Here is a 13,848-nt window from a genome sequence, read left to right on the forward strand (position 1 = left end):
TGCATAGCATTGCTTGAACTGCAAAATCCTGGGAAATTGAGAATCCTGAGTGTTCCCAATGGGGATACACAAGGAAAGGCACTAGGATGGACTAGTGCTGAGAGCAGGGATGGAGCTGCTGGAGGACACTAAAACGTCAGGTCCTTAACAGGAAAAAGGGATCAGCTTTTTACTGCTCTTTCAACCTTGTTGGTCAAGAGGTCCCTCAGCAGACAAATAGAGCTGTAAGGAACATCGCAAGAGGGAAAAGGAGTCCCCTGTGGGGAGAAGTGTGAAACCAAGTGGGATGCCCACACTACTCAGGGCAGGCTTCAAACTCACCCAAAGAAGCCTCCGATTAGGACAACCACATAATAATAGGAGTCCTAGGATTTAGATGGTAGACATTGGCTGCTACCAGGGATACTGGATAAATACCCCCAGAACCAATAGAAGGGTGTGGGCTGAGGTAATTTTACTCCAGGACTGTACTGGCTTTGAGAAGATATGTTGCACCTCGTAGCAGAAAACAACTCAGTCCAAAGTAAGGCAAGACTTCACAAACCCAAGCCACTGGTACTGAAAAGGGTCTAAGAAGGCCAAAGATGACCCAGTCAGTGGAACAAGATCAGAGACGGGATGATCCATGCGGTGCTTCAGGATCAGGAGCAACAGCAGAATGAGGCTTCCTATTGGCTAAATGGTGGTATGATAGGTGCAACACTGTAGGTAGCAGATGGTGTCAATGCTCAGTTTTCTCAGCCTTAACCCCTACTTTGGTGAAACCAGTGGTGGCAGGAAATTGAAAATGGAGCCCAATATTAGCAACTGTGAGGTAGCTCCTGGTCCAAATTGACCAGTCTTACAATGCTTAGCCCAGTGCCTCCACGTTAGCCTTGTCCAGTGGGGTCTGAGCATGCTCCAATCCAAGTAGCTGCTGTATAGAAACTAGTGCAAGAAGCAATGCAGAAAGCTTGAAAAAAAATCATAGAGTAGAAAAATATCAGCAGTGTGTAAAGGATCCTGATTGAAATCAATAAAGAAATATCACAATAATTGCACACTAGCAAAAATACAGTTGCACTGTTTTTCAGCAAAGCCGATGAAAAGGTGTTCAACTTCCTAGGAATAGGTATGCTGGATAGAGGTGAGGTTATACGAGGGGTTACCTAAACTGTTTTATGATTCAGAATGACTTCTCTTTTTAACAAATAAGGTCTGTAAAGACTTGATAAATTTGGAGTGGAGCAAGTTGACAGGTCTGCACAGAGCACTAACCTCAATCATATTCAACACTGGGAACTGGCATCAGCTGGCACATTGATTGCAAGCCAGGCCTTCTTGTCAAACATCAGTACTAGATTTCCAAAAATGCTGTAATGGTTGACTCAGCATAAATGTCCACAGACACGCTCCAAATCTCTTGTGAAAATCTCTTGTGAGCCGCTCCAATCTCTTGTGAACAGCCTTTCTAGAAGAGTGAAGGGTATAAAATCTCAAAGAAACAGCGTAGGGATTGGGGGGGGGGGTAGACTATAACAATGTACATGGTTTTGGGATGTCCAACAGTCTCATATAGGTGTGATGGTTAGACTTCTTAAACCTTTGGCTACATAGTATATTTGGATTAGTGTCTCAGATGGCACTAAAGCCAGAGACGTCTAGGTAAAAGTCTGCATTGGATATGTAAGTATTTATCTAATTGTAGTACAATTAAATGTTAAGAGAGCTGTCGGGAGCACAAACATTGACTTATAAACCAATAGCAGTGGTCTTTAGCAGTTTCAAGTAATGTATCTCAAGGCTCTAACTGTCTCCTGAAGCATGTCCCCAGGCTGCAATTATTTCTAATAGTATGTTTGCAGTCTCTATCTCCTGTGTAGCTTCTCCATATAACTTTCTATAGCAATGCACTCACTGAAAAACATGTGTGGCCCCTTGGTGATGCCAGGGGCCACATTTGAGGACTTAAGTAAGTTGACCACCAGTAATCTCAGCCCTCCAGGAAAGCACATTGGATTCAGGTACTCAATCCATTTGTTACTGATAGTGATGCATTTTGTGGCTAATGGTTTTCATGTTACAGTTCTAGTCTTCTCCAAAACGGAAAAACAAAGTTTCCACACTTGCTATAAACCTGTATGATTTTCATCATGACTGTTCTTTTCATTATTGTCAGCTACAGTGATCCAAAACTGTGGGCAGCATACTTGGGGACCCCCTTTCTTAACGGAGTGGAGGGAAGAGTGGAAAAGATTTTTCGGATACATAAGCATCCTTTCTACAATGTCTACACGCTGGACAATGATGTGGCCCTACTGGAGCTGCCATCACCACTCTCCTATACTAATTTGATCAAGCCCATCTGCCTTCCAGATACAAGTCACAGCTTTTCAGAGGGAACTAAATGCTTTATCACAGGTTGGGGATCTACTAAAGAAGGAGGTAATCTCTCAGAAAAATCAGTGCTCTAGAAATCACCATGTAAAATACTGTCTGGATTCTGCCTTAATGTCCATATGTGAACTTTGGCTTGTATGTATCTCAGGTCCAATGTCGAGACAACTGCAGAAAGCTTCTGTTACCATAGTTGGGGATCAGACATGCAGAAAATTTTACCCCATTCAGATCAGTCCCAGAATGCTTTGTGCTGGCTTCATGCAAGGAGGTGTTGACAGTTGCTCGGTATGTATTGTTCAAATTTTGCCATCTTTAGTATCCCATTATCTGTCAAAATTGCCCATATTGCACTATTTATCCTTTGCTATTTCTTTTTACATTTTAAATGAGAAAAGGCATTAAATCAGAACTCAAGCCAAAATTCCAGAGTCTCAATAATAAAACCAATAATATATGTTCTATTCTTAAGTCCTGTACACACTATGAAAAAAATCGGAAGGAAAATTCCGTACGAGGCACGATCTTTCGATTTACGTATCATGTGTACACAACTTTTGACATCCGGTTCTGACTTTGCAAATTAAAATTTCCAAAGGGACAAACTCCCAAATGGGCGATTCTTGTTTAATGTGTACCGTTTTCGTATGAGAAATGTCAGATACGAAAGACAGCACATGATCAGAAACAACAAATAAAAAGACTTTGTCATACAAGAATTTTCATACATTAGTTCTATCCTCGGTTCCAAATTGCTGTGAGACAAAAAGCAAAACCAGCTGATCGTTCGCCTGATTTTCTTATAATGTGTACGCCTCATTACATGGTATCTCATCTAAATAGAGATCATGGGAAATGATCGCAGAAGTTATTTTTCCAAAGTCATTTTTACCCACTTCTGGGGAGAATAGACAATAAAAAGGGTAGCAGCACACCAATGAAATCATTGCATACATTTCCACAGCAGTACACATGCTAAAAGACAAAGCATGAGCACACACAAATACAGCCCGATTTGCTTAGAATGCTGCTGTCTCTTTTTCCAATCCTGTCTGTACTAGTTATTACATGAAGCCTATACAAAGACATATTTGTTTACCTATATAAGCTAAATGTTCACAATTTGTAGCATGCACAGTAAGAAGGACTTTTAGAGCAGTGTCATTCAGTCCTCTAAATTTTAAATAGAGTATATTTACATTATAGGACAAACATTTTTTTTTTTTTTAAGTATATCTAAAGGCAACACTGAGTGGAGATTGAGTTAGGGGTTTTGCCCTCTGTATTTTAACTGGTGAAAGAAAATCTCAAATTTTGAGTTATCACCAGAACAGGAATGGAAGTGGAAATCTTCCAATGGAGACACTAGTTCAAGTGACAACCAGGGATTTCCTCTCACTTTCTGTTGTGGCTGTGGAATAGGAAGTGAAGGGAAATCTCCCCAATGGGACAAAAAAAACTGACAGGGGTTATAATCCTCCCTAAAGCCCCATACACAATATCAGATTTTCTGCTGATTTTTATCTTCAGATTTACCAAAACCATATAATATGAAGTCAAACCTTAGTAGTTTCAATGTGTATGCAATCAGGCAGGCCCTTGCACTACATGGTTTTGTTAAATCTGAAGACAAAAAATCAGTAGAAAATCTGATAGTGTGTATGGGGCTTTACTCTATTCAAAATGAAGAAAACCCTTTGGATTTAGTTCTAGTTTAAAGATGTGAGAGAGAGCAAAATTTTGAATTAAACACCTTGCTTGGTAGAAAATGATGCCAATTATACAGACCTAACGGAAACTACAGATCGCTAGCAATAGAAGCTACATCAATCAGCCATAACTTTTTGAGCACTCACCTAATATTGAGTAGGTCCCCCTTTTTGCCACCAAAACAGCCTTGACCAATCGAGGCATGAATGCCACTAGACCTCTGAAGTTATGCTGTGGTAACATTCACCAAGACATCAGTAGCAGATCCTTTAAGTTCTGCAAGTTGCAAGGTGGGATCTCCATGGATCGAACTTGTTTTTCCAATACATCCCACAGATGCTGGATTGGATTGAGAGCTGGAGAATTTGGAGCAAACACTTCAAACTAATGGTTATGTTCCCCAAACCATTCTTGGACCATTTTTGCAGTGTGACAGGGCACATTATCCTGCTGAAAGAGACCACTGCCATCAGGGAATACCGTTTGCATGAAGGGGGGGGGGGGGGGGAGTGGTCACCAACAGTGTTTAACCACTTGTTGCCCTCCCGCCGTTGTTATACGTCGGCTCTTTGAAGTGGAATATCATTGTTATAGCAGCAGCTAGCTGCCATAACTCTGGTATCCGCTTCTTTAGTGGGCGGTCGGCTTTCAGATAAAAGTGGTCTCTGCGGCAGATTCGGTGCCCTACGCTGCTTACTGGAGCCACCACCCATTTCAATACCATTGCAGGGCGGAAGCAACGTCAAAACGTCACTTCCACCCATAGCTCTTAAAGAGACATTTTTTTTCAAGCAATATTTATTTTTATTTTTTATGACAGGACCTCTTAAATATGAGATCTGGGGTCAAAAAGGCCTCAGATCTCATATTTACACTAAAATACAAGATCTGAGGTCTTTTTGACCCCAGATCTCATTTAAGAGGTCCTGTCATGCTTTTTTTTCCCTCTGTTACAAGGGATGTATACATTCCTTGTAATAGGAATAAAAGTGACAATTAAAAAAAAAAAGAACACTGTAAAAATAAAGAATAAAAAGTTAAATAAATAAGAAAAAAAAATATTTTTTAAGCATCCCACCGAGCTCGAGTGCAGAAAGGAAAGCATATGAGAGTAGTGCCCGCATATGAAAACGGTGGTCAAATCACACATGTGAGGAATCACCGCGATCGTTAGAGAGCAATAATTCTACCCATAGACCTCCTCTAACTCAAAACATGCAACCTGTAATTTTTTTTTTTTTTTAAACATCGCCCATGAAGATTAAGGGTAAAAGTTTGTCGCTATTCCACTAGCAGGCGCAATTTTGAAGTGGGACATGTTGGGTATCAATTATTGTCTTATTTTTTAATTTAAAAAAAATAATAAATTTCCAAAAAAATAAATAAATAAATAAAAAAAAGAAGAGTGCTTGTAAAGACTGCTGCACAAATACGGTGTGACAGAAAGCATTGCAACGACCTCCATTTTATTCTCTAGGGTGTTATATATATATATATATATATATATATATATAATGTTTGGGGGTTTAAAGTAATTTACTAGAAAAAATAAAATAAAAACTGTTTTAAACTTGTAAACACCAAATCTCAAAACGAGGCTCTGTCCTGAAGTGGTTAAGTAGGTGGTACGTGTCCAAGAAAAAAAACAAAAAAAAAACAGATAAATGGCAGGTCTCCCAGCCGAACATTGCCCTAAGCATCACATTGCCTCCATCGGCTGGCCTCCTCCCATCTCTTCCCCATGTAAATGATGCAAACGCACAATGTCTTGCATCATTTTTCTGATGTGAAAGGAAATGTGATTTATCAGACCGGGTCACCTTCTTCCACTGCTCCATAGTCCAGTTCTGATGCTCATTGTAGGCCTTTGGTACTCAACCTGTGGCCCTCCAGCTGTTGCGGAACTACAAGTCCCATGAGGCATTGCAAGGCGGACACCCAAAGAGAGGCATGATGAGAATTATAGTTCTGCAACAGTTGGAGGACAACAGGTTGAGCACCCATGTTGTAGGCACTTTTGGCTGTGGATATGGTCCAGTCTAGGTGCCCTGCCTGGTCTGTAGCTACACTGCCCCATATGCAATAAACCGCAACACACTGTGTTCTGAGACTTTTCTGTCTGAACCATCATTAACTTTTTCAGCAATTTGAGGTAAAGTAACTCTTCTATTGGAACGGACTACACAGGCCAGCCTTTGCTCCCTGCGTGCATCAGTGAGTCTTGGCCACCTATGACTGTCATCAGTTCACCGGTTTTCCTTCCTTGGACCACCTTTGGTAGGTCCTGACCACTCCATACTGGGAACATCCTAAAAGAGTTGCAGTTTTGGAAATAGTCTAACCCAGTTGTCTTACCATGTTAATTTGGCCCTTGTCAAATCCTTACTCTTGGCCATTTGTTTCTGTTTTTAACACATCAACTTTAGAGATGGCATGTTCACTTGCTGCCTAACATATCTAAAATAAAAAAGGAAAAAAGCTCACAGGGGCCTAAACCCATACGCTGGGAATAACCTCTTACCGATTTGTCCTATGGGATGGGGTACCTCTTCAACTGGTCATATCTACCAAAAAAAGTGAAATAAAGGAAACCCAAGGCGGGTCTCTACAAAATAGTTGAGTATTAAGTACCAACCATGGTATACAGGCATAGAAAAAAAAGTACCAGTTACTTACCGGTAACTGTCTTTCTGGGAAATCTTCCAGGACGGCACACCTGAGAGATGAGAGGCTCCTCCCTACAGGAAACACAATCAATCGACAGCTGTTTTAAGTCCCCACCCTTCCCCTTGATCCTCAGTTTGTAGAGAAGTAACTCCTGAACCAGGTTCACAAGGGAAATCATTCCTCATAGGTACTCACCTTCTAGTGTTCTAGAATTTTCCCTCCTCCAACGGGCGGGAAGTAGGCCTGCCGTCCTGGAAGATTTCCCAGAAAGACAGTTACCGGTAAGTAACTGGTACTTTTCTCAAGTCATCTTCCAGGACGGCACACCTGAGAGGATAAACAAGTACCTCAGGCCTACCTTAGGGTGGGGCCACTGCAAAACCCTCTTGGCGAACCTTGGCTCTGCAGTGAGCTTTACCTCCACTCCATACGCTCATATGCTTGATGAAGGCATCTTAGCTGGATCATGCGGCTGATCTGCAGGTCTGCTCCACAGATGTTCCTGCCTTTTCCGCTTCAGATGCAGTATCTAGGTGAAATGGGCTCTTAAAAATGGAATCAGAAAACATGTTAAACTTGTAGGTTAGCAATGTTGCCTATCTCCACATCTAACAACCATGGCCTATTATGCCTGTAGGTGCTACTTAGAACCACTAAAAAGATAAATAAGAGACCTGTGTAAGACAAGGACACTACATTAATCAATAAGAGGGCCTGTCTTAACACTATCCTGTTGAGGGAAATAAAACTGCTTCCTTTTTATCTTTATGTCAGCAAAAGACTAAAGGGAAGCCTACTTAAGGGAAATAGATTAACAGAAGCTTGAACCCTGGGTTTAAGGCACGCCCAATCTATGTCCTTACTTACGCCTGAGAGCCTTCTTCAGGAGATTAAAGTCCCTAGCAGGAGTAGACTACCCATATTGCTATGTCTAGTTTTGCTAAAAGGGCAAAATGAAGGCCATGCACCGAGCCGAAACCTATTCGATCGGGTATACATCTTTATACTTCATCCTCAGGCCCTAATACTCCTCTGAACAGAGCTCTCCAAGTTCTTACTAAACAGGGCGATTCATTATCCCCTTCCTCCAGTGTCCCATAACCCTACAGGGCTTCAACCCTAGGAAATGGTTCTGGCATCCCTGAATGCAAGTGGTCAAGGTTTTCTGACATGTGGCAGCTGCAGCCCGAACTCCTGGCCCCTCCATGGAAAAGAAGGCTGAAATACAAAAAGGTGATACATGCATTAATAATATCACAAATAAAATGATCATAGATTGTGGGCACGGCACAATAGATTTAGACAGAAAGGACACAAGCATAGACAACAATGTTGTGTGCCTGAGTGTGACTAGCTAAACCAATATATCAAATATGGGAAGAGACCCAAATCTGAACCTCAACGTAGACAAACAGTCCTCATAGTCTGGTTTTCTGATGTGCTGCCAAGACGTAAAAACATTAAGACTCAAGCAAACCCTAAATGCTGCGTATTTCTTTAGTGCAGCTAGCTAGGTCATAACTGATATATAAATACGGAAAGGACAGGAACCCCCTTTACTGTTGTGCTTTACCTATGTACAGCAAAACAAGGCTATAAAGACAGAAAGACCCAAACTTCTATGTTGTGTATTTCTGACAAACCACCACAGTTATAAGATTAATATGAACACCAACTCCCGTGTTGTGCATTTCTGCTATGCCACAGGGAAAAATATGGAACACAAGACAATCCTTTCTGTCATGCACTTCTGTAGTGTAGTTCAGATAGAACCAACACTGAGAAAGGACACAAGCAACCTGCAGCATTGTGTTTTTCTGAAACAGAAAGCACCAACAAGCTTCAATCTTGAGTATTTCTGCTGTGCAACAACATAAAAGCAGACACTGAGGAAAAAGACAGACAGCCTTTACAGCTGCAATCTTTCTGGTCTGCTGCAAAATAAAACAATAACGCCATGATGAGTATTCCTGCTGTGTAGCAAAACCTCAATCAGAAGGGACAGATAAGTTTAGGGTTCCCACACCCGTGCGACCCAACCTGCGACTTGGGACTGCAAGACGCATGAGAAGTCATATACTATGGCTTCCAATGGGTACCATTTGTGTCTGTGCGACACCAGCAGTCCCTGATTCCTGGATCCACAGACCTCAAGATTACACAGGTCGCAGGGAAAAAAAAAAAAACAAATAGCAATTTTCAGGTCGAACAAGTAAGGGGTCCCCAATGCTGTGACTCCCTGGAGGATTGCAGCCAACAAACCCCTGCTGTGTATCCCTAAGATGCAGAAAGGTAGATCCATGAGAAACACTGCTTAGCCTGATATACAAACGATAAGGCAGTAAATATAGGACATACAGGACACAAACATTCAATCTTTGTGTATGTCTGATGTGTAGCAATATACCAATACTGAGCAGAGAGGCCACCATCCTCAATGTGTCTCTCAGCTGAGCAGCAAAAACAAAATCAGAAAAAGACAAGCAATCTTCACTGCTGTGTCCTTTCTGATATGCAGCCAATAAGGCAGTATATGCAAGGCATAGAGGACAGACAACCTTCAATCCTGTGTATGTCTGATGTGCAACAATATAACAATTCTGAATAGAGATAGCACATGCATATTGAAGCGATTTGGCCTTGCGACTCAACATGTCAAATCGCATGGCTAAAATCAGCACAACACCACTTTGTGGTGCTACACGGATTACCAAAGGCAGTATATGTACTACACCTGGCAGGGGTTCAATTTGTATTTCTACTATGTAGCCCAACAAATTCGAACCATCAATTTTCACTGCTGCCTTTCTGATAAGGCAGTAATACAGGACACAAAACCTCACAGACCTTAATGCTGTATAAATCTGATGTGCAACAATAAAACACTATGAATAGAGATAGCACATCCATATTGAAATGATTTGTCATGCGACTCAACATGTCAAATCGCATGTTTAAACTCGGCAGCCATTGCTGTTAATAGCACTGTCTGAATCAGCACAGCGCCACGCAAATCAGGACCATCAGACTTCACTGCTGCCTTTCTGATAAGTAACCAACAAGGCAGTAAAACAGGACACAAAGCCCCACAGACAGACCTCAATCTTGTGTATGTCTGATGTGCAACAATATAACCATTATGAGCAGAGATGTCACCAGACACAATGATGTGCATTTCTGCTGTGCAACACAAAACCAGAAAGTACAGACCACCTTCACTGTTGTATTTTTCTGATCTGTAGCCAAACAAAGCAGTACCTTTAGTATATAAAGGACAGCAAACAAGCTTCAGTGCAGTGCACTTCTGATGTACAGCAATATAGACCTTATAAGCAGAGATGTCACAAATCTCAATGTGTATTTCTGCTGTGCCACAAAAACATCCCAGCAAGCACAAACCTTCACTACTGAGGTCTACTGGTGTGCAGCCAATGAGGAGTCATGGTCTATCCCTTTATGAAATAACCAACAGGCAATTTATTTCATAGGCATAGCCTGGGCTGTAGATACTAAACCTTCACCACCAGAGAAGGAACAGATCCTAAAATGGTTGGACACCCTACTATTAGTAGTAGTTGTTGTCCTACCTTACCTCCATAGACTGAGCAAACGCTAGCCAGCACATATCCAGGTGGTGCTGATTAGCAACTAAAGTCTCAATCAGCCCAGCCCTAGAGACCAATTTAAGACCTCTCTAGAAGAGGTGGTTACCAGTTTAGCCTGGGAGGTAAATAGCTATTTGCAGGCTTCAAATAATTAATTATGTAGCTCTTGCATAGGTTTGCACAGAAAATCCTCAATTAAAAGGATGTAGGGAGCGATCTATGGTGAATCGCCTTTAGATCTGCCACTGCGTGGATTGTAGCCCAAACCAATAAAAAAAGTTTCTTCTTACCTCCTACACTATAATATAAACACAGTGTAAAGGTGGAGTGGGAGGTTGGAGCTTATGAAAGTTAACTATAGCAGGCAACCCCCAAAAGGAGGATCTGTGACAAGGGAACCCCTACTGTGCCACACAGTAGCTTGGTCTCTGCCCATCCTTGAATGTTAGGTCAGCTTTTGAACATTGTGAAGCAACTTCAGATTCCTAGCAGCTGGGCTAATAGGGCCGGTAACCTAGTGCACCTGCTGACCAGGGGAGCTTCTGAATCCACCAACCACTGCCCAATTAATAACCTGTTCAGTGGTATACCTGGCCTGTAAGTAACTTTGTATCTACCAGGTCCCCTCTGTACGCTATATTCATCCCTACTAAATGTACCACAACTGGGCATGTAGGGAGAGGCTGGCAACCTACTGCTGCGATAACCACAGTGTCTCTGCTGTAAGAGGGAGCTGTGGCTGGTGGTTTTAGCAGTGGCGTCTGCGCTATTTGTATCCCGACCCCAGGTTCTGCACTGCACCAGTCAGTATATACACAGGGAAGGGGGAGCAATGGCCTACCTACCTCTTTCTCATCTGAGGTGGTTTAGGCACACTCGTTCCTCTGCACCACCTGTCCACCATACAGCTTCTCTGATGTAAGAGGGAGCTGCGGCTGGTGTTTTTAGCAGAAGCTTAAGGGCTATTTGAATCCAGACCCCAGGTGAGATCTCAAATGCCCAGGAACCCTCTGGCTGGAATTGGGGATTTTGCAGCTAAATTCCCACGGCAAAAGGAAAGTAAAGTACTCACCGTTGTCGTCTTCCTCTTTTTGCCACAGCCAGCGGGCTTGCTTTTCCATCCTTATGGTCCACACGCAAGGAGGATAGCCGCCAAAGTGCTCCCCCCCCCCCCCCAACTGCTGTCCCCATAGGGAAGTCAGTCTATATACATGGGGGGGGGGGGGGGCAATGCCTTCCATTCCTCATTCCCATCTTCATATCTGAGGTGGTTAAGGCAGACATCCACCGTAGTAAACTGGTGCCTCCTCGCTCTAGAGAAAGGAGGATGTGGGCGCCTGCTCCTACTGACTCTCAGCCTTCCCTCCTGGGTAAGAACGCCGCTGCCATTTTCCCGAAGTTTGAAAATGACGCGGGTGCTTGTTGCCACGCCCTCTCCGGCAGCCCACGCGAGCTACCGGGGACCCAGGAGTCGGGGACAAGCCCCCTGGAAAGAACCGATGGCCAGCACCCCCGTCTGAACAGCCACCTGTACAGGTAAGGAGGGGGGAGACAGGATAATGGCCCCTGAAGTTCTGGGTACACCACTGTACCCAGGGTCCTTCAGCTCTCAGGGGGGCTTTTCCAATTTCTGCTGCCCGCCCTGAGGAAAAGATAGGGGAACCCCCCAGGAAGGACAAGAATATCCTACCAGACCCAGAGGCTTCCCAGGCTTGTGGTCTGGCTCCCAGGGGGAGACCACCAGCCCCAGGCTTCGGGTCATTTGGAAAAAAACAAACAGTTTCGCTGTGTAGGGAGAAACACAATCAAAAACTGAGGATCAAGGGGAAGGGTGGGGACTTAAAACAGCTGTCGATTGATTGTGTTTCCTGTAGGGAGGAGCCTCTCATCTCTCAGGTGTGCCGTCCTGGAAGATGACTTGAGAAAAAATATTTATTTGAACATTAAAAATACAAATTGGTTCAATAAAACCAGATGGTTCTGACCTGCAAACACCCACAATTAGAATGTAATGACAACATTGTCACTATACATAACAGAAACAAGGCCCCGCACTCACAAACATGCAACTCACAAACATAGACCACTCACTAAATCTCTCATAAAGTGCATGGGCTGGGGTGCAAATTAACTGGGAACCTTAACGTATATGCCTCCAATGAAGCTTGTGTACTACGCAGGTGATTAGCAATTACGCAACATCACCTAAAGTTCACAGTAACAATGCACACAGCTCTAATATTGGAACTGTATCCAAAGATGGAGACTTCAAGTGGTGTACAGACACAGAGAACACCTTCCATATAGTGATCATGGCATTATAATGGCAGTAGCACAAGAGGGAATAAATTCTCACCTTATACTCATAAATAGAAGACATCAATCCATTGCCTGATGGCTCACAGTTTAAGCAGTGGTTTGTCTTGCAGCATAGATAAGGATATCATGATATTATGACAGACTACCCCTGTAGTGTGTACCGCATGGCTCTAACCGAGCTATTAATTCACAGGGTGTAACCACCCTTATATTTGAGGTACAAAGGGTTCCTTCAGTAGATGGCAAAAATTATGCATCAAATTCTGTTTTTGCTGACATCACCTGGATGCGCTGGTGATGGCAAGTTCACTGATCATACCAGCGTAGCTCTTATTGCAGGAATCCAGGTAAGTGCAGTTTAGAGGTAGATACAAAAAGTATACTCAATTAGCGTCATAGTTCCACACGTGAGAATGGTGTAAAGAGGCTATCATTCCTTGACGTTCCAGTGTGTCACCTCTGCACTGTCCTGCAGTCCACTGCTATATAGCCAGTTGGGTCGTTACTCTGTATTGGTGTCAATAAAATGGCCGTTGGGATCCAGGTACCTCTCCACTAGAAGAGGATTATGGTGTAGGGAGAGTCACACCGCACCGGTGACTGTAGAAGCAGCACAGGCGCCCATCACTACGATGATGGAACGCATGTTGGAGTGCAGGCCTACGCTGTTGCTGCCTATGTCAACATGTTTCACACACATAACCATGTGCTTCCTCAGGCCTAACATATCTAACCCCCTTTCAAGTGTCTTTTTAACCAGATAATCAATGTTATACTCTTTACTTGTCAGTGGTCAACATTATGGCTGATCAGTGTATAATCAGCACCATTTTCTAGCAAGCGCAGAGTTCTCACATATACCATTTATTCATGGAGTTTGTTACAAAAGTGCATTCCTCTGAAATTACTGCAGCTGCTACCTTCCTGGTTTTATCATGCTCTGTACAAGGGCAGCCAGGCAGTTAAGTAACTAATGCAGAAGAGACATAGCACGTCTTCTGAATTAAACATCCTGTTTATTTTTTTAACATTCAACTGGGTCAGTGCATCTGTATACTGAGAAAACAGTTCACACATCTCAATCCTTTCATTTGGAAACCGGCAATTAGAGGCAACTTTGGAATATAAATTTGACATGAACATAATAAAACTGAGAAGTGCATGTGTTGCC

The 13,848-nt window shown here is 42.9% G+C and overlaps 1 protein-coding gene across 2 annotated transcripts in view; it reads left to right on the forward strand.

Annotated features, from left to right (window-relative positions):
• TMPRSS9 (transmembrane serine protease 9) overlaps positions 1 to 13,848 on the forward strand; it is a 212,154-nt gene that overhangs the window by 196,860 nt on the left and 1,446 nt on the right. For both annotated transcript variants that reach the window (XM_077476274.1, XM_077476273.1), the window contains exons 19-20: positions 2,159 to 2,424; positions 2,528 to 2,664. In XM_077476274.1, coding sequence (XP_077332400.1) covers positions 2,159 to 2,424; positions 2,528 to 2,664 — 403 coding nt within the window. The remainder of the gene's footprint in view (positions 1 to 2,158; positions 2,425 to 2,527; positions 2,665 to 13,848) is intronic.

This window comes from Lithobates pipiens, unplaced genomic scaffold (genome assembly GCF_037356315.1).
Source record: "Lithobates pipiens isolate NorthernLeopardFrog02 unplaced genomic scaffold, aLitPip1_a1.2 Scaffold_13, whole genome shotgun sequence".
NCBI classification, from domain to species: Eukaryota; Metazoa; Chordata; class Amphibia; order Anura; family Ranidae; genus Lithobates; species Lithobates pipiens.